The 26627-nt window shown below is 41.1% G+C and overlaps 1 protein-coding gene across 1 annotated transcript in view; it reads right to left on the bottom strand.

The window, feature by feature from the left end:
• The window catches only part of LOC122802617 (ornithine transcarbamylase, mitochondrial-like), a 479979-nt gene that overhangs the window by 119691 nt on the left and 333661 nt on the right, over positions 1–26627 (bottom strand). Inside the window, exons 7-8 of the mRNA XM_044072308.1 lie at positions 18253–18306; positions 18025–18174 (exon numbers count right to left, since the gene is read on the bottom strand). Coding sequence (XP_043928243.1) covers positions 18025–18174; positions 18253–18306 — 204 coding nt within the window. The remainder of the gene's footprint in view (positions 1–18024; positions 18175–18252; positions 18307–26627) is intronic.

Below are 26627 nucleotides of genomic sequence, written 5' to 3'. Positions count from 1 at the left end.
ATGCACATTGTGGGACGGACAAAGAAATTATGACATCAGAACAGAAGCCAAAGTAGTTCCAATTGTAATGGTCACACAGACAAGGTTAGAGGTGTTCGGGCACTTGTGTAGGAAAGAAGATAATTTTGTGATGAAGATCTGGGAGATACAGGAAGAAGGAAAGAGGAAAAAAGGATGTCCAGCAAAGAAATGGATGAAATATGTGAGAGAAGACCTGTAATAGTCAGGCATGATTCTCAAAGAAGGTAGAAGAGTGACAGTGAATCAAGAAAGGTGGCAACAGCTTACACAACACCCCAACCCCATGTAGCAGAAAGAGGAAAAGGGGTTTGATAATAATGATTCACTGACTGCTGATGATTATTTACTGACTGCTATCATGCAGGTAACTTAAGTCCACATAAAATTAATACTAAATAGATATCTTCAGACTTATTCTGGACCATGATGATTCTGGGAAAACCCAGAAAAAAGTATTCAACTGAATGTACTGAGCATTTCTGTCTGCACCCATTTAGAGGGACATGAAAGTGTTTATTATAGCCAACATTATCTAACTCTTTAATCATTTGTGGTAAACTTCTCGTAAATGGAAAATGCATGGTAATGGGCAAGATCACATTCCATGAAAGATTACAAACACAGGACCAAGACAATGATTTTCAATTTAAAGATGGCCTATTGCTGACACAGCCTTCTTTTTTGGGCTTCAAATAAATGCACATTGGATCTATTAACAGAGAAACATTAATATATGTTCTGTGATCACTTTATAATGTTTGGCTATTTAATGATCTTACTGCTGTATATCCTACTGACATATATATATATATATATATATATCTATATATCTATATATCTATATATCTATATATATATATATATATATATATATATATATATATATATACACAACACACACACACACACACACACACATATACATACATGCATATACATACACATATATTTTATATATATATATATATATATATATATATATATATATATATATATAGATATAGATAGATAGATATTTATATATATATAGATATTTTTATATATATATATATATATATAGAGAGAGAGAGAGAGAGAGCGCTACTGGGGATGCACAAGCCAGTGCATTTCTTTGTGCCGGTCCCAAGCCCGGATAAATGGGGAGGGTTGTGTCAGGAAGGGCATCTGGCGTAAAACTTCATCAAATCATTTCATGCAGCCACCAGTAAATATTTCCATACCAGATCGGTCGAGGCCCGAGTTAACAACGACCGCCACCAGTACTGTTAGCCAAAAGGGTGCTGGCGGAAATTGGGCTACTGTTGGCCGAAGGAGGAGAAGAGGTGGAAGGCATGGCTGAAGGCAGGAAGAGAGGAGAAAGGCTAGGACTGTGGTAGTGAGGGTCAGAAATTTGAATGTTGGCAGTATGACTGGTATAGGGAGAGAGCTAGCTGATATGATGGACAGAAAGAAGGTTGGTATATTGTGTGCGCAAGAGACCAGATAGAAGGGGATTAAGGCTAGGTGTATCGGAGGTGGGTTCAAATTTTTTATTACGGTGTGGATGAGAGGAGAAACAGCGTAGGAGTTATTCTGAAGGAACAGTATGTGAAGAGTGTTTTGGAGGTGAAAAGAGTTTCGGATAGAGTGATGTTTATGAAGCTGGAAATTGATGGTGTAATGATGAATGTTGTTAGTGCATATGCTCCACAAGTTGGGTGTGCAATGGATGAGAAAGAAAAATTTTGGAGTGAACTGGATGAAGTGGTGATGACTGTACCCAAGGGTGACAGAGTGGTGATTGGAGCAGATTTCATTGGGCATGTTGGTGAAGGGAACAGAGGGGATGAGGAAGTGATGGGTAGGTATGGTGTTAAACAAAGGAATGCAGAAGGTCAGATGGTAGTGGATTTTGTGAAAAGGATGGACATGGCTGTGGTGAATACGTATTTTAACAAGAGGGAGGAGCATAGGGTGACATAGAAGAGTGGAGGAAGATGCACACAGGTGGATTATATCTTATGTAGGAGGGCCAGTTTGAAGGAGATTGGAGACTGTAAAGTGGTGACCGGAGAAAGTGTAGTTAGGCAGCATAGGATGGTGGTTTGTAGGATGACGTTGGTGATCAATAAGAGGAGGAGGAGTGTGAGGACAGCACCAAGGATCAAATGGTGGAAATTGAAAAAGGGTAATTGTGAGGTGGAGTTCAGGGATGAGTTAAGACAGGCACTGGATGGCAGTGAAGAGTTACCAAATAGCTGGGTAACTACAGTAGAGCTAGTAAGGGAGACGGCTAGAAAGGTGTTTGGTATTACATCGGGGCAGAGGAAGGATGACAAGGAGACATGGTGGTGGAATGAGGAAGTACAGAAGAGTATACAGGCTAAGAGGTTGGCAAAGAAGAAGTGGGATTGTCAGAGAGATGAAGAAAGTAGACAGGAGTATAAGGAGATGAGGTGCATGGCAAAGAGAGAGGTGGCGAAGGCTAAGGATAAGGCATATGAAGAGTTGTATGAAAGACTGGACACTAAGGAGAGAGAAAAGGACCTGTACTGATTGGCTAGACAGAGGGACTGAGCTATTAAAGATGTGCAGCAGGTAAAGGTGATAAAGGATAATGAGGGAAACATACTCACAAGCAAGGAGAGTGTGTTGAGGAGATGGAAAGAGTACTTTGAGGGGTTGATGAATGAAGAGAATGAGAGGGAGAGAAGGTTGGATGATATAGGGATAGTGAATCATGAAGTACAATGGATTAGCAAGGAGGAAGTAAGGATATCTATGAAGAGAATGAAGAATGGAAATGCTGTTGGCCCAGATGACATACCTGTGGAAGCATGGAGGTGTTTAGGTGAAATTGCAGTGGAGTTTTTAACCAGATTGTTTAATGAAATCTTAGAAAGTGAGAGGATGCCTGAGGAATGGAGAAAAAGTGTTTTGGTACCGATTTTTAAGAATAAGGGTGATGTGCAGAGCTGTAGTAACTACAGAGGGATTAAACTGATCAGTCACAGCATGAAGTTATGGGAAAGAGTAGTGGAAGCTAGGTTGAGAAGGGACGTGATGATTAGTGATCAGCAGTATGGTTTCATGCCGGGAAAAAGCACTACAGATGCAATGTTTGCTCTGAGAGTGTTGACAGAGAAGTACAGAGAATGTCAGAAGGAGTTGCATTGTGTTTTTGTAAACTTAGAGAAAGTATATGACAGGGTGCCTAGAGAGGAGTTGTGGTATTGTATGAGGAAGTCAGGAGTGTCAGAGAAGTATGTAAGAGTGGTACAGGATATGTACGAGGGTAGTGTGACAGCGGCAGACCTCCCAACCGTCCCGAATTACTCGGTTTTTACCGAGTTTTGGGGTCCCAATGAAGGGGTGCCACAATTCCCGAGTGGCGCCCCTTCATTTCCGATTTTTTTATCTATTTTTTAGATTCTGTGCTTTGAGAGCTGATGTCATCACGCGAACAATGACGTCAGCTCCGCCAGCCTGTCAGAATTCAGTTCAGACACGCACGTATGTCTAAATACTTGTTTTGTAAATGGAGCTGCGAGCTGCCTGTTTTGAATACTCGCGAGCATCTGTTTGCAGTCTGGGCAGATTTTAATGCTGTTTCATTTACCGACACAGTGATGGAGTTTAGCTGCAGAGTTATTCGTTTAGGTAATGCCATTTTCATTTTGCTACACACACAGTGATGGAGTTTAATTACTTATCCATATTTCTGGGGACTGTGCTGCACAATCTTCCTCTTAAGAGAGGTGTGTGTCTGTCTGATGTGATGTGTCTGAGGCTACCGGTTATCTTTTGGCTCCATGCTGGGCTGCTGCGTGTATTCTGCTGCAAGCTAGGGACAAGTAAGTATGCTCCGTTTTGAACAATTTAAGAAGTGTGTCCACTGTCCGTTACTCCATTTGAGTGCAAGTCTTTGCTGGAGTGCAGCTCCGTTTGAAGAAAGCTGCTGTTTGCTGGGCTTAGTACACCCCGTTTTGAACAATTTAAGAATTGTTTGTGTCCGTTACTCCATTTGAGCACAAGTCTTTGCTGAGGTGCAGCTCCGTTTGAAGAAAGCTTGTGTTTGCTGGGCTTAGTACATCCCGTTTTAAACAATTTAAGAATTGTGTCCGTTACTCCGTTTGAGCGCAAGTCTTTGCTGAGGTGCAGCTCCGTTTGAAGAAAGCTGCTGTTTGCTGGGCTTCTCCATTAAAACAAAGCTGCTGTGTGTTATGTATTTTATTCTGAAAGTTTTTGCTCTGCATTTTTGTCTGCTGTAATTTAACCTGCTGGCTGCATGCAATTTAAAGTGTTTATTTTGGCTGCTCCATTTGCTGGGCTATGTATTGTATTCTGCAAGACTGCATTTTAGGGTGCTCCATTCCTGTATTTATTTGGGCTAGGCAGGTATGTTGAACAAATTAGGAAGTGTGTCTGTTTGAGCGCGAGTCTTTGCTGGGCTGCTCTGTTTGAACAAAGCTGCTGTTTGCTGGGCTTCATGCTTCTTCATTCAAACAAAGCTGCTGTGTGTTATGCATTTTAGTCTGCACGCTCTTTTTGAAGTTCATTTGGGCTGTGTTATGTATTGCATTCTGCAAGACTGCATTAGGTGTGTGTGTTATGCATTTTAGTCTGCATTATAGTTATGTATTGCATTCTGCAAGATTGCATTAGGTGTGTGTGTGTTATGCATTTTAGTCTGCATTATAGGTGTGTGTGTGTGTCTGTGTATTGCCCCAGTTAAATATCCCTGGTGGCTAGAGTTACTCAGGCTCAAACCCTGCATTTTGGGTACAGGTAACAAGAGCCCGAATTCCCTACCCACCACCACTTGTGAAAACTGTACAGCTTTTTGCCTAATTTTTGTTCTGTTCTTCATAAAATCTGTGGTTTCCTGGATTTTTGTGGCAAATCAGTGAGGACTAAATTCACTACATGACAGGCAATTGAATTTCAGACTTCATATTCTTCAGAAAATACATGGATTGGTAACACAAAACTTTTTATTCTAGAAATTTTCTATGTTTATAAGAGCAATATTTGAAATTTGTCCCTATTTTTGGAGCTGTATTCTCCCATTATTGGCTTTGTCCAGGTTTTTTGTGCTAAAAGGTTGAGAGCTATAGTGAGAACTGAATTCACTGAATATGTCTGGGGGCTGTATTCCCCCATTATTGGCTTTGTCCATGTGTTTTGTGCTAAGAGGTTGAGAGCTATGGTGAGAACTGAATTCACTAAATTATAGCCATTTAAGTTTGTCTTACTATCTTTCAAGAAACACATTGTGGTAACACAACATTTTATTCTAGCAACTTTCCAAGATTATACAAGCAACGTTTAAAATGTATCCCTCCCTGTTTTTTTGGGCTTTTGTCCCCCGAATAAATTGTTTTTTTTTCGGATTTTTGTGCTGCAAAGTTGAGAGATACAGGTGAGTGTCGAGTGGGTTTTACAAAGAGCTGACTACTTGAGAGCTTCAGGGGAAGAGAAGTTTAGTGCTGCTTATGTGAAGTCTGCTTCCACCACTGTTAGTAGCATAACAGGTAGAATACTTGCTTTTGATGCAGTAGGCTGTGTGTGGGTTCTACTCCCACAGTATGTAGATGCATTACTGATACTGTACTGTGTCAATGTTGTACTTTTAAAGAGGTGGATGCTGCAGTCCTGAGAACACCCTCTTTGGCAGCGATAACTAGTAACTGAACATGTTATCAGTTTACTATCCATTCCCTATTGCAATATTATTAGCTTATTATTTTTTTGATGTAACATAGGCAATTTATTCCTCAAGGGCAACAGGCACTTATCTGTAGATGAAACAATGAAATATAAAGTTGTTTGCTAGCAGCAACCTCTTCATTAGTTATAAATCTATTTAATGTGGAATTATTTAGACACATTTAAAAAAATGGTTACCATTTATTACAGGGTCTACATTGCTCTGTTTACAATGCATTCTGTATATAACATTATAATCATTATTTATATTATTAGTTATATATGTTGAAATTATTTGCATCACTGTTTACAAATATCAGTCATACTCTTCTGTTTGGTGAGAAACACAGCACTATGATACAGAAGAGTCCCCACCTCCTTTTTGATGCTGTATTTATAGTGTGGGTGTGGAAGTAGACTTTTATGATAGAAATGTTCTGAATTTGGCAGTTTTGTTATTATTGGTTCATGCATTTTCTTTCATTGCCTACAGTACAGCCTACTGGAAAAATAATAAATTTAAAATGCGCTCTAACAAGTGTGTTGTATTATACATGGAATATAATTTAATAAAGTCAGGAAGGTCTATCAAAGAAAAGAAAACATGTATGGTTCTTGTTTTGTGCACAAGGGGCCAATGATTTGAAAACAGCCCAAAGGTAATCTTTATCCACCACTGGCCAGATGCATTTTCTTTGGATGTGGTGTGGGTTTCAATGCTGTTTCAATGAATGTGAGTTTCAAGGGCAGAGAAGTTTTAATGCCAAGCTTATTTTCATTGTGAGACAGTATTGCTTTGTTTACCTGATGTCCATTAGTGTTTCTGCATTGTTGTGCTGTAAAATGTAAAAATAAAATGCAAATAATCATTGTAGAAGTAAAGCAGTATGCACACATTCGTGTTTATGGTAAATGGGGAGAAATAGCCAGGTAATGGGACATTGGGATGGCTGCAAGGGGACTCTGGTGCCATATTTTAGTTGTCTGTTCTTCAGTTTGCCTTTGAAGGTTGGTATCCCACAATTCCATCGGAGTGGGTGGGGTTACGTAATTATGTATGCAAATTAGATGTTAATCAGCGTACAAATTTGTACCTATTTTTCATGGGCCCTGTCCAGATTTTTGATGTTTCCAGGTTGAGAGGTATGGACAACGGTAAGGTCTGCGGTGGGAGTGATGGATGCGTTTAAGGTGGAGGTGGGGTTACATCAAGGATCAGCTCTGAGCCCTTTCTTATTTGCAATGGTGATGAACAGATTGACAGACGAGATCAGACAGGAGTCCCCATGGACTATGATGTTTGCAGATGACATTGTGATCTGTAGTGAGAGTAGGGAACAGGTGGAGGAGACCCTGGAGAGATGGAGATATGCTCTAGAGAGAAGAGGAATGAAGGTCAGCAGGACTAAGACAGAATATATGTGTGTGAATGAGGGGGAGGATAGAAGAATGGTGAGGATGCAAGGAGTAGAGGTGACGAAGGTGGATGAGTTTAAATACTTGGGGTCAATAGTTCAGAATAACAGTGAGTGTGGAAGAGAGGTGAAGAAGAGAGTACAGGCAGGATGGAGTGGGTGGAGAAGAGTGTCAGGAGTGATTTGTGACAGACAAGTACCTTTAAGAGTGAAAGGGAAGGTCTACAAGAGGGTAATGAGACCAGCTATGTTATATGGGTTGGAGATGGTGGCATTGACAAAAAGGCAGGAGTTTGAGCTGGATGTGGCAGAGTTAAAGATGTTACGATTTGCACTGGGTGTGACGAGGGTGGACAGGATTAGGAATAAGTATATTAGAGGGTCAGCCCAGGTTGGAAGGTTTGGAGACAAAACCAGAGAGGCAATATTACTTTGGTTTGGACATGTGCTGAGTAGGAATGCTGAGTATATTGGGAAAAAGATGCTAAGGATGAAGCTACCAAGTAACAGGAAAAGAGGAAGGCCTAAGATAAGGTTTATGGATGTGGTGAGAGAGGACATGCAGGTGGTTGGTGTGACAGAGCAAGATGTAGAGGACAGGAAGAAATGGAAACAGGTGATCCACTGTGGCGACCCCTACAGGGAACAGCCGAAAGAAGATGATGATGATGATATATATATATATATATATATATATATATATATATATATATATATATATATAATATAATTAGTAATTTGTTTTTATTATGTGTTTGTTCCTGTATATAAAATTCCAATAACAATATTTAAAAAAAAAAAAGAAATGTACATTGGATTTCTAATCTCTACATGGTAATGTGTCTGCATAGTGGCTGGCACTTCACTGAAAATAGCCCACTGGATTAATGAAATTTCTTTTTATCAAAACATAATCATTCAGTAAGTAAGCTGTTGTATGGAGTCTCTGAACTCGTTTAACCTCTACCCTCTCTATTTTAATGGAGGGTTGATTTTAAAGGTGGAAACAAAAGACATTTATGGGCCAGATTCAGTAACACCTACACTAAGTGCAGACAGTCTGTATTCCAGAACATCACTACCACATTTTTTGCTGTCTTTTATCTCAGAAAGAGTGTACATGTAGTCTACACTTTGGTGTAATATTTATGAATACCCTTAGTATTTAAGGCTGCAAGAAAATCTGTAGGAAAACTAAAATTAGGAGGAAGAAGGTGGGAGTTATGCTTGCGTTATCTAGTCACTCAGACTGGTGTACACTTAGTGCAGGTGTTACTGAATCTGACCCTATATTTGCTAACATGACTCCAACAAATATAAATTCATTTATAACCCTGACGTTTGAAAACAAAAATGTCCCTCTGCATTGTGGAGGATTTTGCCCTTAACTCCCTAACCTTAAAGAAACAACTCCAAGGTCAAATATCATCAGAGAAAAGGGGGATACTCATTTTGTCAAGTTATCCAAATCGCCACCTTTCTCCGATGATGTGCTCCTCAATAAGCAAAGTCCTCTACTTTATATATATATATTTATTTCTACATTTAACATTTAATTCCCTAGCTCAGCAGTACAATGAATGGATGCTCAACAGTTGGGGTTGAGGGTTGGAATAATGGTTAAGGTGCTTATCTCAAAGACACACGGTACAGGATTTGATTCTTACCTTTGCTGGAAACTGCCCAGGCTTAAAATAGCCCACAAGGGCAGCTAGCCAAGTACTTACCTATGAACCTGTCATTCCAACATCTCACCGTAGACCATTCATCTTATGTTTAAATGTGATCAGATTAAGAATTTAGTACAGTGTGAATTTACTTCCCTTAAATTAAATGCCATTTATTCTAGCTGTACCGATGGGTAATTCAATAATGTTGATGTTTTCCAGTAGCCAAGATGGATACTCAAAGGGCGGGAGGATTAATTGTGTGTGTGTCTATCCGATCATAAGTGTGTGTGACAGAGAGAGAATGAGAGGGAGAGAAATTACAGGGCATATAAAGACAGAGACTAAATTTACACGTACTGTTGCAGAATTCATACTTAATTATCTTTCCACTGCTTTCCAGTGTGCTGAGAAGATCTCTTTTGTACAAATGGAGAGATCAATGCAAGCTATCTTTAGAGAGTGAAACAGGCAAGATTGCTTTCTTTTCCCTACATCTTAAATCGAGTTGCTGGCTACTGAGACTTGTCTGCATACATCAACTGGACATAAGCTGATTTAAGTATATTTTCTGCACTTATTTAAGATTTGAGTGAGTAAATATTGTGTGTCCTGGATTCAGTAAATATTGTGTGTGTCTCTGAATCTCTGCAGTAGTTGTTAGACTGTTTTGAAATTCCTTTGTTAAGTGTTAATTAGCTTGGGGGTTTCTGCTAGCATTAAAATCTGTGTTGGTTACATTTCTAGTAATCATTTTAATCGAGTTGCTGGCTACTGAGACTTGTCTGCATACATCAACTGGACATAAGCTGATTTAAGTATATTTTCTGCACTTATTTAAGATTTGAGTGAGTAAATATTGTGTGTCTTGGATCCAGTAAATATTGTGTGTGTCTCTGAATCTCTGCAGTAGTTGTTAGACTGTTGTGAAATTCCTTTGTTAAGTGTTAATTAGCTTGGGGGTTTCTGCTAGCATTAAAATCTGTGTTGGTTACATTTCTAGTAATCATTTTAAATTGAGTTGCTGGCTACTGAGACTTATCTGCATACATCAACTGGACATAAGCTGATTTAAGTATATTTTCTGCACTTATTTAAGATTTGAGTGAGTAAATATTGTGTGTCTTGGATTCAATAAATATTGTGTGTGTCTCTGAATCTCTGCAGTAGTTCCCCACCCCCCTCCCTGTTTCTTGTTGTGGTGTTAATCTTGGGTGGCTTTGGAATTGCCCGCCCCTGCTGTAAATCTCTTTTTGCACACTCCTCCTGGACCCATCTCATTTGCTCACTCAACTGAGTACAGTGAGATCATATTTTGATTTTGGATACTCTTATCAGTCCCATCTCCTCTGCAGTGTACAGAGAGAGCACATGGGAAGGGCATTCCCCTATAGTATCTTAATCTGCTCTGTTTCCTCCATCTCAAAAAAAAAAAAAAAAAATTTGCACTTCATCTGTCTTACTGTATTTGTGTTTCTTCCTACTTTATTACCTTATTTTGCTTTTGCCTCTTTTAAAAGTGCTCAATTAAATCTATTCTGCTGCCTTTGTTACTGCTTGTTAGTAGCCTGATTAAATTGTAACTGTTATTCTAAGGCCCTTGGTTTAAGCACTTGGGGTTCAAACCAGTTGTTTTACATTAGGAAGGTTTGTGGTCTGCACTGTTGTGGCAGGACAGGTAGCGTACATCCTTCTAAGTTGGGAACTGCTGATTGAAGGCTCAGTGTCTGTTATTCTAAAAGTGTATTAGTTCTAAGTTAAGGACTTGGGCTTCAGGCCAGTTATTTTACATTAAGAAGGTTTGTGGTCTGCACTCTTGTGGGAGGAGAGGCTAGATTCTGCCCTTCTGAGCTGGGAATTTCTGGTTAAAGGATTATTGCGCATGCTTACTTGAACTGTTTCTTTCTGAAATTGGTACGCCTTGTTTGCTGTAGCATAGACTAGATTCAGGCCGGCTGGATTAAGGTTTGTTTGTATGAATTGTGCACTGACCCAGGCCATGTTTTTTGGAGAAGGTTCTTGTACCCTAGTGGCAGGACTGTGCAGTTAGAACTTGTCTGATTGAAGACTGCTGGAAGAGAGCTCAGTTTTAAGCTTTTTAACTGGTCAATTGGGTAAAGTGTTGTTTTGATTGTATCTGCTCTATTTTCTGGAAATATATATACATATATGTATAAGTATATATATATATATATATATATATATATACACACACACACACACACACACACACACACACACACACACACACACACACACACACACACTTCTTTCTCGCCTTTCTGAACTAGTATAGTCCAGTTTTCATGTTATTGCTGAATCCAGGGTTTTGTTACAAGTTTCTGTGTTGCCATACCTTACTTGGATAGAAGGAAGTTTCTCTGTTCACCTGTGAGAGAGGGGAGCTTTGAGCAGGCTATCTGTCCCTGGACGAGTGATTTCAGCCCAGAAGTTGGTAGCTTATTGGCCTTTTTGGGCTAATTTTGATTGTATCTGCTCTATTTTCTGAAAAAAAAAATTATATACTTGTTTCCCACCTTTCTGAACTAGTATAGTCCACTTTTCAGGTTATTGCTGAATCCAGGGTTTTGTTACAAGTTTCTTTGTTGCCATTACCTTACTTGGATAGAAGGAAGTTTCTCTGTTCACCTGTGAGAGAGGGGAGCTTTGTGCAGCCTATCTGTCCCTGGAGGAGTGGTTTCAGCCCAGAAGTTAGTAGTTTATTGGCCATTTTGGGCTAATTTCTATCTCTTTCACTTCCCTGCTATAAAAACCTTATTTGCACAGTTTTTACGCTTGTATTCCGCTCAGCAAGTGCCTTCCAAGTGTTCTGCAAAGTCTGCAGCAGCAGAGAGACAAAAGAGTGACTTTGGAGTGATTAAGTATCACTTTTCTGCTTTTCTTGCTCTCTTAACTAATTCTGCCTAAAATGCCAGTTTTTTTTTTTTAGTGAATCTGTGATTTAAAAAGTTTGTTATTGTATACAACTCCGCACAGCTCCTCGTGGTGTCCTGCAGAGTGATACAGGCAACTGGTAGGCTACACACTCAAGTGCGCTAGCCGAATTAAAGCATTTACTGTGTTTCTGTACCTAATTTCTGCTACTTAAAAAAAATATATATATATATCCTTGTTTCCCGCCTTTACGGAACTAGAATAGTCCAGTCTTCAGGTATTGCTGATATCTGGGCTGTGTCATAGTTCCTGTGTTACCCATATCCTTATTTGGATAGGAGGAAGGTTCTTTGTTCACCAGTGAGAGTGGAGAGCTCTGAGCAGCCTATCTGTCCCTTGAGGAGTGGTTCCAGCCCAGTGACTTGTAGCTTATTGGCCGTTTTGGGCCATTTCCTATCTCTTTCTAACCCCCTGCTTTAAAGCCAGCTTTAGCGCGCTTTTGCGCTTGTAATTTAAAGTTTGTCTTGTTTGTTGCATTTACCTGTTGAGGCTACACACTCAAGTGCGCTAGCCATTGTTATATATTTATTGCATTTTCCTGCTGTTTGTTGCAAAAACAGAAAAAAATATATATATATGTATATTATCCTTGTTTCCCACCTTTCCTGACCTAGAGTAGTCCTAATACAGGCTTTGCTGTATTCTGGACTTTTGGAAAGTTCCTGTGATGCCCACTTCCTTTCTTGGATAAAAGGAGGCTTCTTTGTTCACCAGTGGCAGTGGGGAGCTTACAGCAGCCTATCTATCCCTGGAGGAGTGTTCCCAGCACAAGAATCTGGTAGTCTATTGGCCGTTTTGGGCCAATTTCTAGCTCTTTCAAGTCCTCCTGTATAAAACCCGCTTTAGCACGGCTTTGCACGATTTTGCGCATAGCGCAGCATCAGGCAGCTCCGTTTAATTGGGTTTAAACCTTTCTCGGCTCCACAAAGTCTGCTCTTCACTTTTTCCCTTAGAACTGATCTAGTTCTCATAATAAACACCCTATTCCTACTCTAAGCCTGGCACTTGCTCACTAAAGCAATTATATAAGTCAGCACTAAAAAATTAAAAGCACTACACCCTCACAAACTCCCCTTGAGTACTTTGTTCCCCATTGGCCCTTTTTTTCAATTATAAAGGAATTCCCAATACTATTCTAGCATGTCCAAAGGTCAGTTGTCAATCTCCTCTCCGGTCCAGCTGGTGAATCTGGGAATCTTGAGGCAATGTTACAACTGCCTCATGTACACAGACAACCCTCTCCTCCTCCTCCCAACAAATTCCAACACATGTGAAAGATGCAACCATATGGCCAAACTGGAGGCTAAGCTCTCTCAACTCAGTACTGGCATAACCAGTCAGGAGGAGAAGGAAACCACACTCACTACAATTCCAGTCTCACATAGACCTACCACGACAGCAAACCAAACAAATAAACACACAAAAACATACTTGGAGGCTCTAAATAAAAATCTGCCTAAGCAGCATAGACCTCCAAAGCAGACACCCAAGCAACCGCTACCCCAAAACAAAACACGTGCAACACATAGCTCACAAAGCCAGTGTGCCGAACAGTCACAGCCCTTAAGGCTAAACAACACACCTGATACACTTGTAATAGGTGACTCTATCGTCAGGCATACTGACGTCCCGCTCACCAGGCTGAACAAGGAGAAGGTCACGGTGAGCTGCCTGTCAGACGCTAGGATCTGCCACATAACACAAGCACTCAGGTCACTCCAAGGCAAGTACAAATATGACTCAGTCATTGTCCATGCTGCTTTGAATGACCTGAGACGTACCTCCCTGGACTACATGAAAAGAGACATAGAGGAGCTCTCTGAGCATGTAGCCCAGGCCGGTATGACCCTGACCTTGTGTAGCATCTTACCCTCACCAGGAATGATGCCACAATATGAAGACAAGATGATCAATTTCAACAATTGGCTTAATTATTGGTGTCATTCAAAGGGGATCCAATGCCTGTCAGCCTGGGATGACATGCTCGACAAGCCATGATGCTTCACTAGGGACGGCTAGCACCTATCACCCCTGGGCTTTTGGATATTGGCAAAGGCTCTTGCCATCCCCATAGTGCCTTTTTTAGGCAAGGCTCAAAAGACAAACCCACCTCCATAGGTATCACAAGGGATAAGAAACTAAGAGTAATGCTACTCAACGCCAGAAGTCTAAACCTCAAGATGCATGCACTCAAAACTCTCCTTAGCATGGAGAACATCGATACCTGTGCAGTAACAAAAACCTGGTTCAAGGCTCCCGAGAGCACCCCAGCACTACCAGGTTATACCTCATACCATGCTTTTCGGCCCCAAAACTTGGACCAAACCACAAAAGGAGGGGGAGTATCAATATTAGTCAAAGATACCCACACCTCCAGGTTGGTGGCACAGCACGAAGCATCAGAGACTATCCATGTGCAACTAACTGTGGGTAAAACTGCCTTCCAGTTTATAGCCTGCTACAGACCACCCTCCCAAACCCAGGAACCCCACTCGGCCTTCCTGAGAACAGTGGAAAATATGACGGTCTCTCCAAACACCATTATATTGGGTGACTTCAACTACCCAAACATAGACTGGGAGCATTACTCTAGCTCCAACACCCTAGCCCAAAGGTTCCTAGAATTTATAAACTCAAATGCTATGGAACAACTTGTTACCACTCCCACAAGAGGGGAAAACATACTGGACCTGATCATCACCAGCATGGGGACTCTATGCTCCAGACCAGAAGTGTATCCCTCACTAGTAAGATCAGACCATAAACTAATCTCACTGGATATTCACATCCCGACCCCACCCCGTGCCCAGAAAACCACAGTGAAAAACTTCTCTAAAGCAAATTTCACACTCCTCAAAACCGAGGTGGAATCCTTCAAAGCCCCTGGGCCTGTGGAAAATATGGCCCAGACCGCAGAATCCTTTATAAACTCATTCTATGAACACCTTCAGGAATGCATGGATCATGCAATCCCAAATAAAACCAAGACCCATTCCTCCAAAGGCAAGCGTCCTGTCTGGTGAACCCCAGCCATAAACAATCTATACAATAGAAGCAGGAAGCTACTACATGATAGAGCAAAATCCCAAAAAGGGAAGGCATCTCTGATCAGTATTAGCAAAAAACTACGGGCACGCATAAAATCGTCTAAGGCCAGCTTCAAGAGAAAAATTGCACAGGACACAAAGGATAATCACAAGGCTTTCTTTAGTTATGTTAGGAACCTGGGTGGGAATTCCCAGATATGCTCAGAATTAGTCCAAAATGACAAAAAATACACCGAACCCACAGACATTGCCAACATCCTAGCTGACAGGTTCAGCGCAAACTTCTCCCCCCCTCCCCACCAAAAGGGCAAATATCTATCCCAGCAGAGTGCTGCCCCCCTGACATCTCAGATGCTCAGGTAAGAGCCGCCCTCTCCAAAGCAAAAAACACAGCATCAATGGGAACAGACGGTGTCCCGGGCTGCGTCCTACATGAACTCCAAGAAGAGCTAAACCCAAACATAAAACTTTTACCTTACTACAGGATATGTACCCAAAGAGTGGCGTACAGCAACAGTGGTCCCTCTCCACAAAGGTGGTGCCTCAACGGATCCTGGAAGCTATCGTCCCATAAGCCTGACTAGCTTGGTCTGCATAGCTATGGAAAGGATCATCATGGACCTCATAAATAAAGATATTGGGGACCTACAGACACTGGATCCTACCCAGTTCGGCTTTGTTAAGGGCAGATCCTGCCTCTTAAACCTGGTTGATTTCTTTGAAACAGTCACTAAGGCCATTGACGAGGGGAAGGTGGTCCACACAGCCTACCGGGACCTCGCAAAAGCCTTTGATACAATACCCCACTCGGGCATTATAGATAAGCTCACCAGCTTAAATATAAACCCCTATGTCACTAGATGAGTTGCAAACTGGCTCAAGGACAGAACCCACATGGTTAGAATTGCTGGAGCCATGTCAGACTCCAAACCAGTTACAAGTGGCGTCCCACAAGGCTCAGTCCTGGGACCTCTCTTGTTCGGTATATATTTCTCGGACGTACAGGCCAACATGGAAGGACTGTGGCTGACCAAGTCTGCAGATGACTGCAAACTGGGTTCCATAATCGACTCTCCAGCCGACACAAGCATCCTACAAAAGGGCCTCTTAGAAACAGACAACTGGTGCCAGAGCCATGGCCTCAAGCTAAATGGCAAAAAGTGTATAGCCATCCCCTTTGGCAAAAACAAAGTGCCCACAAATTACCACATAGGTGGTAATTCATAAAGTATGGAAGAAGTAATTAGGGACAACCACGTGGCCAAAGTGGTTAGAAAAACATTTTATATAGCCCACCTAATCATGAAGGGATTCACATCTAGATCAGGGGAGGTCATCGTGTCTCTTTACTCATCCCTCATCAGGCCCATAATTGAGTACAATGCCCCTTTTGGGATGTACCTTACCAGACACCTGCAGCAACTGGAAAGACCCCAAAAGTACCTCACCAAGAGGATCAAAGGGCTCAAACAGATGCCATACCGCCTGCTCAGAGGCGATCTGTGCCTGACGTATAAAGCCACGTCCAACCTGGAATTAATGGACATGCTGCACCTCAGAAAATCCAAATCCCGTCGAGCTACGCACTCAAGAGACTTGAACCTCAGCATTGAAATAAATAGGACATGTTGGACAGACAGATTTATAACCCAGAGGCTCCCTTCACTCTGGAATAAAATCCCAGTCCAGGTTAGGCAGAGTCCCTCATTGACTCTCTTCAAGAGGAATCTTGATGAGTGGATGGGAGATCGTAGGTTTACCCCGGGTATCACTTCTGTGTCACTGTTAGACAGAGGCACAGTATACTAACCTCGAAAAAGGGCATAGCAAAATTCATTTAAAATGGGTGGCGAAAGCCAAACACACTCTGGCTAGGCTTATAAATGCCCTAGGGCAGATAGCCTAGTATGAACCTATGAACCTATCTTGCAGAGTAAGAGGATGCTGTTAATGCTTTGCAATCTCAGGGTTTCCTCTAAGTGCAGTAATAAATCTGCAGCTTCCAAAAGAATGCAAGCAAGCCTGTTGTGCCTTCTGACAACTAACAAAGTGAAAGCGCACATAGATTGCATGTGACATCATACTACAGGCCATGTATTAAAGGCATTGTCCATGTAGTGCATACAACTAACAAGGACATGCAAAGTAGAAATATTAATACATTCCTTCAGAGACTTTTCTGATTGTTTCTATGCAGGGAAGCCAATAAGCCAGATGGAAAGAATGGGGTAGGAGGTTAAATAAGAAGCAAGCTGTGACAATCTTTTCACATTAGCTGGAAAGCAAAGTTACAGTTCTAATTAACAAGGTGTCTTGCTACCACTTGATAAGAGCAAAATACTCCTGGTGCCTGTCTTGACATTCACAGAGTCTTCAAGACAGATAAAATACATTTATAACCCAAGTGTTTTAGAAGAGATTCTAGTGTATAAAAGTAACTTTGTATCCAAGAAGGCTAGGTACTGGAAGAGGCAGAAAGGTATGTTGTTCCCATTAAAAACATAATGATAAAAATGAATTTAAATATAACCTCTTTCGAGCTATGGCATACATTATACCTGACAATTTGTTGTAAACAATCAGATTCTGCACCAGAAACTGAGAAGAAGACATCCTAACAGAGCAAGAAAATAGCACAGTTAGCTCACAAAACTCACGCTCAAAGAATACTGCAGTTATTAAACATCAGAAAATGGCTGCCTCTGTTTCTACCGTGCATTCTTGCAGATGTAAACTAATGACTTCTTTAAATGAAATGCAAAAGTATGGCTTTTCTCAAAAGTGATTTTGTTTTTAATTCCTCTTTTACTTATGTAAACCCAGAGTTAGAAAATATAAGTTGGAGTTGCAGGGGGGGTGGGGTGTTGTCGTGCTCTCTGCAGGAATACTTTCGGGAAAAGCCACATCCAAACTTTTCATTTCAAAGCAGTAATGTACCAATAGTGGGGTGAAGGAGCAGCTTTCCCGGGAGCATTGTGTTAGGGAGAGTGATCCGGAAATGTCGATCGATCATACAGTAGTGGTATTCATTTCTGTACAAGTATTTCTGAATAGTGGTACAGAAATGAATATGAGTGCTCTTCAGCTACCTCTTTGTTTCAACATTACACTATTCTAGTTTTGTATGTTTGGACGTGTACCATAAAACCACCTTCAACGATAAATCAAGTCAGTTATAACTGTTCATTTGCCTTTTTAAACAAAATTGTAAGCTTCCATGCAACACAGTACCTGCATTGTGATTTGGTAACCACTGAAAGCCTTCAGCCTTTCTTCTCTCTCTGCTTCCTGCTGCATGCCCACCCAGTAATCTGTAATTAAAACATTGGCTCCCTTTGCAGCTTCCATGGGGTCATTTGATAAAACCAATTTAGTCTCAAACTAAAATAAAAAAAAGAATTATATTTCATCTTGTGTTATCCATTTGTAACATGTAATTGAAAAAAAAATATGGCTTACCTCTTTGGAATACTGATTTGCTATTTTCATCATACTGGCATCAGGTTCATATCCCTGTGTTAAAAATTACATGCACATATAAGTACTACTTTTTAATTTCTCACATTTTTTAAGCTTCAGCTACAGCAATGGAATCAGATGTGCCAATTCTCTGGAAATTATTATTTTTTTTTCTTATTAGTAGTATTATTATTATTCTTTTCAAATAAGGCTTTCTATAGCCACTGGCAATTTTCTAGATGACATTTTACTCCAAACTGACACTCCAGATTCAGCTGTGTCCTCAAGCCGGAAATAACATACACGTCTGTGATTCACAGCTGTGTAATATGAAGCTCACACCTGTGCCAGAATTGTCCATAAGCAGACTAGCACAGTATAGTGGTGATTCACAGTTCATCAGCACAGTAAAGCGGAGTGTGCTCAAATGCACAACAGAAGACATACAAACAGCTAAATGACATGAAAAAAAAATCACCACCAAACTGCAGCAATCATGGAACCACACTTTATTCACAAGATTAAAGAGACTAAACACTTTCTCCTGTCATACCCATAGGGCTTCATCAGGGTGAGACCAATTAAGCACAGCTGAATTAAATAGTCTTACAAAATAGTCACATGATTAATCACATTCATAAAATAATCAACAGTGCAATGACCGAGTAGCAAGTTATTCGCAAACTAGTAAACAAAACATGAAGTAAAACAAATATTTATCAGGTAAGAAGTATTTACAAAAACTATTATTAAAATATTTGTAAAAATGTAGTATTTATAAAAATGTTATTTAAAAATGTTCTTGAAAAACTTCATTGACCTGTTGTTAAAGGTATCCTGACATTTGTTTAAACAAAGTCCCAGACACTGACTCAAACATAATGTGTCCTTAATTTTTAAATACCTGAAATGGAACAGCTGCATAATGGCAGGCAAATAAAACAGGGTCGCAAAATGAGGTTGTAGTGACATTCAAATGTACGTAAGGTGAACACAGTAATAATTCATCACAAAGAGGAAACTTGTGCCAGATTATAAAAATGCAAAATTTCATCACTGCAGCAGCTGATTTGCAGTACTGTACTAGAATCCTTAGAGCTGCCTGTTTTCTCTGGTTTACTCTGATGCCAGTGTAAATAGTACTGTCAGTTGGTGACTTACCACAGTTTCACCAATCAAGAGATAATCACTTTAGGGTTGATCGAGACACTGTGCAGGTATTGGCTGACATGTCACCCACACATGACATCACTAGGAATGTGTGGTGTACCTACAACAGTGAAACTCAAAGTATGTATATATCCTTTCATACTATCTACAGGGAACTTTTAGAGACCACATAGAGAAATGGGTATTTCTTAGGCATCCACCACCAGAATACTCAAGTTCTCCAACACAATGTGCACACCATATGTATATCATCATACATGACTTTTTAGGGCACCACAAGACACAAGTAACACCTTGCATGCCTTGTGTGACAACAGCCATTCCTTGAGGTATTGGGTGTCACTGACAGTACACATGTAGTACAAATGCTTCTGAATAGGAAAGACTACCATGCTGTGAACTGCCATGCAGTGCATGACAAACATGGGATCATAACCAATGTGTTCTCACAGCACCCAGGTAGTGCACGTTTCACATATCTGGCAGAAGTCTCAGCTATGCTGTCACTTCCTGCATACTAACATTTCATTGGACCACCTAGTTGCGAACTGTAGGCACTGTATCTACTATTAAGGTATTCTGCTACACTTATAGTGTGTTCACATATAGTAACTCTCCCCCACAAGTTTACACTCAGTTGCAACTGATGCTGGCTATCCATTACAACCCTGAATTATGACACGCATATGCATTCTAAAGATTTTGGGGAACTTCAGTATAACAACACAAAAGCACAATCCCACAGCACTGCAGAGAATATGTTCAGCCTGCTTAAAGCCTGCTTCTGTTGTCTTGACATATTTGGCAGGGGGGGGGGGTTCAACTATGACCTTGCCACAGCCTGCAAAATTTTCCTGGCATGCTGCATGCTCCATAATATAGAGGCAATGAGACAGGCCGGCCTGCCTCAGGATATGGGAAACAGTCAGATCACACACACCAATGATATTGTCCAAAGAGTTTTGTGGAACAGCAACAACCATCGGCCACAAAACCACACTTCCTAATAGCGAAAGGCACAGTACGCAGCAGTGCTGTTAAAGAAGTGAGACCTAGTTCAGTACAATAGACCCTGATAAGTACACAGTAACAGTGCAATGTCACACAGATCAAACATGGTGTATGTGGTGTAATTATCAACACCTGTTCATTACTGCATGGTCAAGGGAAACTGTGAATCAAACATTACCACATTTACCACAAAGGAGACCGGGTGGTGTGGGTCATGTTTGTCTTGTGCAGCTGATTACAGACACAACAATAATGGTCTATATACAGACACTGGTTGGGCAGCATATTGCAGGACTCTGACATGGGGTCTTGATGTGATAGGTAGTCTGGGTGATACAGATTTTCCTCCTGTGATGGGATGGTGGGGTCCCACTATGTGACTGTGGCCAGATGTGCAAAATGGAAGTGTTGAGATGATGGGTACTCTGCATCATAGACAATTTCTTCCTGTGATGTGGTCAGGGTGGCACTAAGTGAATTAGAGCTGCAGCCACAACACTAGCATGATGTACTAGGACTTGGGATCCCTGCTAAAAGGGATGGTGTGCCACTGTGGGAATATGACCTGTCTGTGGTCCAATCATAAGATGTCCTGCCAGTGGATACTGAATGTCATGCCTGCTCATGACAAGGGCTGGCAGAGTCTTGCACATATTCAGACACACGTTAAACTGCATACACTGTCAAGCCCCCCTTCATGCACAGCCAAACTTGGCATGTACCCTACAATGACCCTATTACCTCAGACAAAACTGCCATTGTGAGTGGTTTAGTTTGCAATTGCAATACTCTATACGGAGGTGGACATAAAAGTGGTGCATGCAATACTAACCACATGAGACTACTCAATGAGCCCCTGCCCCCTGTGATCTCACTGATGCCACTTAACATAGTAAGGGGGTCAATGCAGGACTTGGCTGCAGCAGACCGTGACTGAAAAATACTGCAGCACATCATCTGATTGATTCAGAGTGATACCTTTATGTCAGGGACCAACCCCAACCCATGACAGAACTGGGTGCCCCTGCAAGGCTGTGAAATTGTGGGTATACCTACTTCAGATGCAGTATGGTCATATCACTGGTGGTTGGATCCATGGGGGTACCTTTCCCTACTACTGAAGGTCAGTGCTTAAACTGAACCAGCCTCATGTTCTTGTGTGGATGAGACCCCGCCTTCAACATAATTTATACTCAACCAGGATGAAGACTGACAGTACCACTGTGACATCAGACTGTGACACACATATTTGCATGTCATCAACATCAGCCACAGCACAAGTGCCAGCATCAGACAGGGCTTTACAAGTGTCACCATAGCTGTGCTCTGTCCTCAGAAAACATGCACAAAAAAAAAAAAAACACAAGACAGAGTAAGCATGGGTACCTTTGCAAAAACTTTGGCTATACTAAGGGTGTTCATGCAAGGTGTACCATACAAGCCCAAGTTACTTCTACTGCCATCCTGGCATGGCTGAATACTTGATGTACCTAAAACAATACATAGCCAATAGTTACAGTGATCAGCCTACAGTGTTTATGTGCAGTTAAACTGTACAAAAATCTGGCATAAGAGGGACTAACCTGGTGAACCATTCACCAAGACACATACAGGTGCGTCCATCCTGAAGTCAGTGTCCACTTTTCTGGGAATAGTAAAAAAAACAGCATCCCGCTGCAGGGAAATCAAAAGCTCCTCTCTTTCAACTTGCCTCTGCCAGGTGCCCTTCCTCCCAGTAGTCAACCTCTCAGCTGCAATGGAATGTGTTTTTGCCTTGGCATGTCTTACTATGTTGGTAACACACTTAAAATACTCCCTGTTGAGCACAACTGTATCCCCCACAACATTTATGCCTTGGGCCACTGCCTGCCACACCTCACCACATAAAGGAGGGTCAGCACCTCTCCCCCAAATGGTCAGCACCTCTCCCCCAAAAGGCATTGCCCATATGTCTTAGGTCCTTACAGCTGGGCATCATTTTCAGCAGAGCTGCAATTGGCCAGTTTCTGCTGTTCACTGTGTCGTCCAGACATGTAGATTCTGGTGACCACATGGCATAGAGCTATAGACTGTATACTATTGGGAATGATTGAACAGCAGCTGCAGACAAAGGGGTAAGTTACTTAGACTATACTATAATTAAAGGGACGGCTGTAGGGATATGACATGTGATAGTTGCAGGAGACATATGAGAATATGTTCAGCAGATGTACATGCCAAGAGGTATGTTTAGGGTAAGGCAATCATCCCTGCTGACAAATGCTGGGATCACCTATGTAAACTCCTGTGATACAACCTTACTCTTGTATGCTTGGGGTGGGACACATGTAGACATATGACTGCTGCACTGACCATCAAGGGCCAAGATATAACTCAAACAAGTCATATGATTATCATAACAGTGACTGACATGTACAGGGACATGTTGCTCTGATATTGTATGCTATCTTGTTGTTTGTACTATCTACACATGCAGACACACACATTCCTGTGGCTAATCTTTTTGTAATGTGAATTCCATCTAACCACTAACTTTCACAGTAATGAGTGCCTCCTCAGACTGCATACAGAGCCAAATAATGTTGTTGTATCTCATATAAATATATATATATATATATATATATATGTGTATATATATATATATATATATATATATATATATATATATATATATATATATATATATATATATATGTGTGTGTGTGTGTGTGTATACAGGATGGCTTCCCAAATTTATATGACTTAGCCTAGAAAACAGCAGAGTGTTTAAGACTACACATCTTTACACTTACATGCAAGACACATAGCCCAATTCAATCAGGAGGCATGATTATCTAGGAAATGCTGTACATCTGCTGCATAACGTGCAGCTTACTGTGGATGCTTGTTCCTAATAGCCCTTGGCCACTAGCTCATGTTGGAGATCTGCAGGGGTATGCACCTCACATTACTTCATGTGTAGCTATGATGCAGAAATCACAATGCAGTTCATTATTCATAAACTACCATTTTGTTCCTTGTTAAAGTGACATAGTTTGTAGAGGACATTTTGGAGAATAGGAGCTTCTTACAGTGCCAATTGAATAGTGGCCCAAAGGTGCATGAAGGAGAACAAGGCTATGCTTTAAGTCCTTCAAGGCCATTTTAATGAGCACCTTCTGAGCTTTAGTGGTGGTGCATTTAAAAAAGATGCCTAGTATAACCTGGCTGAGGAATCACCCTCAGACCCAGGCACCACCAGGACAAGAGAAAAATGCCAGCACACGAACCCTGATGATCTCCATGTGAGAGAGACAGAAGGTTGGGCAACAACACTTAGAACAGTAAAGTAACTGCAGTGCTTACTTTTTTTTTTTTTTTTTTTTTTTTAACATTGCTTCTTTTTTTCCTGCATCAGATTTGGGACTGTTTTGTAGTACCTTCCAAGGTTCTCTTAGTAATTATGTATTTGTTGTAAGGTGGGAGGTTGGTGTAATAGTTAAAGTATTTACCTTACAGACACAAGGTGCAGGGTTTGATCCCCACAAGGGGTAATTGGCTAGACTTAAAATAGCCTGCAAGGGCAGTTAGCTTAGTACTAATCTATGGATCATGACTCTATTTTACAGTCTGGATGTTCCAAGTCATGCTAAAGTGGAGGTGGTGACACATGTAATATGTTTCATGTGGGTATCAGCAAGGTCCTGTCAGCTGTCTGTACAACACCTGCTGCATTTCAATGTATAACTGTGCCATATTCTGTTTATGTATCTTAATGTATGGCCAGGGACACACACACACACACACACACACACACACACACACACACACACACACACACACACACACACACACACACATACACACACACACTTCATGCTGCTTATCACACCGCTAATGGGAAATATGTATGTGACTGCATCAGTCAATCTACCATCTTACTTTACAGTTATCAATGTTCTCATGTGCCGCTTTGCTTTCACCATGAATACAGAAAGACATTAACCACATCACCTTCTTCACATGACAGAACAGGCTCATGACTGACCTCAGTTAGTTTACCTCACAACTGCTAATGGGTCTGTTAAATATATTCAGCCCACTATAAGGCTACATTCACTTATAATCCAAAAACTGGACAGAGAAAGGCACAAGCTGAAGGCTGGTAAAACAACCGATATTTAAGTTAACTTTGTTCAGGATTTATATTATTCCATCAGTATTAGTGTAGGAAATCATAAGACTTTTTTTAGTAATGAATTTCATTCCCATGGTTATAAGTATGTTCTTATTTTTATATTCTAACATATTTTAGTATGTTTTTATACTTGTGCTTTTGAGTGTTTGATTGCTCATTAATTTATTTAATTTATACATTGTTCATATGATATGGCATCTTATTGACTGTTCTGAAGAAGTCTGAGGGTTTCTTAGATGAAAACGCATGTATCATTTCCTCTTGTGGCATTAAAATAAATTTGTTTTATCAGCCTTCAGTTTGTGCCTTTCGCTGTCCAGTTTTTGGATTATTGGTTTCATTTTTCTGGACTGGGACTCTTTTGTGGTTCTACATTCACTTATAGTTACTTACTCAGTAGGTGTCTTTGCTTTATCCCACCCCTGCTGAGGCAATGGCACAGCTGCATAAGGGTAATGAAGCTGGAAGTGCCTTGTTGGAGGGGCTTCCAGTGCTTCTGTGGCAGGTAGTCCTCCTGCATTTCCTGAGGTGGCCCTACTGCAGAAGAGGCAGGGGTTGGTTGCGAGACAGCAGGGGACAAATATGTTGGCCAGATGGGAAAGCCTCCTGAAGAAGACTGCAGATTTGCTCTCAGCTGGCCACTTCCTTCCATCAGGTCACCGGGGAGGGTGTGGCCCAAACCATCAACCACCTTGATCCATCATATGATGCTAGATCTTTGTAATGTCTCTCTGGGTAAGGATGAGAGACAATGTATCAGCTGCTCATATCCCACCTTATCCACAACCTTGTGATGCCTCTCTTCCTCTAGTGTCCCACCCCATAGCCTGTGCACTGTCCACCAATCCCCATAATTTTTTTCTACACACTGACATCCCAGGTCTCACCTTCCTACTGTTTGCACCTTCACTTGCTTGTATTGTTCTGTGTTTGCCTGCTCCCATATACCATCCTAACTCCTTTCCAACTTTGTTTTCCATTTCACCCTTATCCCCTTCCCTCCTCTCCATATAAAGATAAAATGAGGCCCATGACCATAAAACAAAAGTTGTTCTCCTCCCCCCACTAGAGTGCACACTCCTATGTGCTGTGCTTGCGTGTGCCCCCTGCTTACTCTTGCCCTTTTCTCTACTTTCCTTAACACCCTTTTTACGTCCCTTTTTTGCATCACAGATGTGGATATCATTGCAGTGAAGCTGCAGATACTATATGGCTACATAGCTTTTTATGTGTTATCAAGTGCCATGCTGCCTAGTGACACAGTAAGAAATGAGTCAAGCTGCTACAAGTACTGCTTTATACTAAGATGCATCAGTCTGAGTTCACATTGCCTATTCTGATATCATATAATGTAGTGCTTGACCGCTATATGGATTTTGCCTTGCATTACTGTGTATATATTTCACTATATGCCTGATTCTACCAGCACAGTTTGATTGCATAGCTAGGCCCACTTGCATGACTGTGGCACTCCTTGTTTAAATACCCTGAAGCACAAGCAGCACTTAAGTGCTGCATGTCTTGATCTGAATATTCATGAGCTGCCATTAAGTGTCACTTAGCTGGGTGTGGCTTGCAAAGAAGTGCAGTATACCTCTATGAATCCTGGCCTAATGTGCCACTATATAAGCTGATTTTCAGAAAGTCTGTATTAAGTGATAGATTAGGATTTTCTTTTGGGATATTCAAATGTTGGCACAATTATGAAATGTCTCTAGCTCTATTGATTGGGGCATGCGAGCATTTTGCAAAATACATCATGACAACATGATGCACCATGCCAGGAGACAATGCTGAATTCCCAGACTCTCCAGTTTGACACCATACGTTAACAGAGTACAACCTCAAACACACACACACACACACACACACACACACACACACACACACACACACACACACACACAAAATAAATATATACTTGCCTGACGTTCTGGAAAATCAATCCACAGGTATTTCATAGAGCGGATAAGCTGTGTAAACATGTGACTGTGCTATATAAAAACTCAATGTAGAG

Source organism: Protopterus annectens, chromosome 5.part0, assembly GCF_019279795.1.
Source record: "Protopterus annectens isolate FY-2018-M chromosome 5.part0, PAN1.0, whole genome shotgun sequence".
Classification (NCBI taxonomy): Eukaryota; Metazoa; Chordata; order Ceratodontiformes; family Protopteridae; genus Protopterus; species Protopterus annectens.
This window is presented reverse-complemented; position numbering and strand designations above follow the sequence as displayed.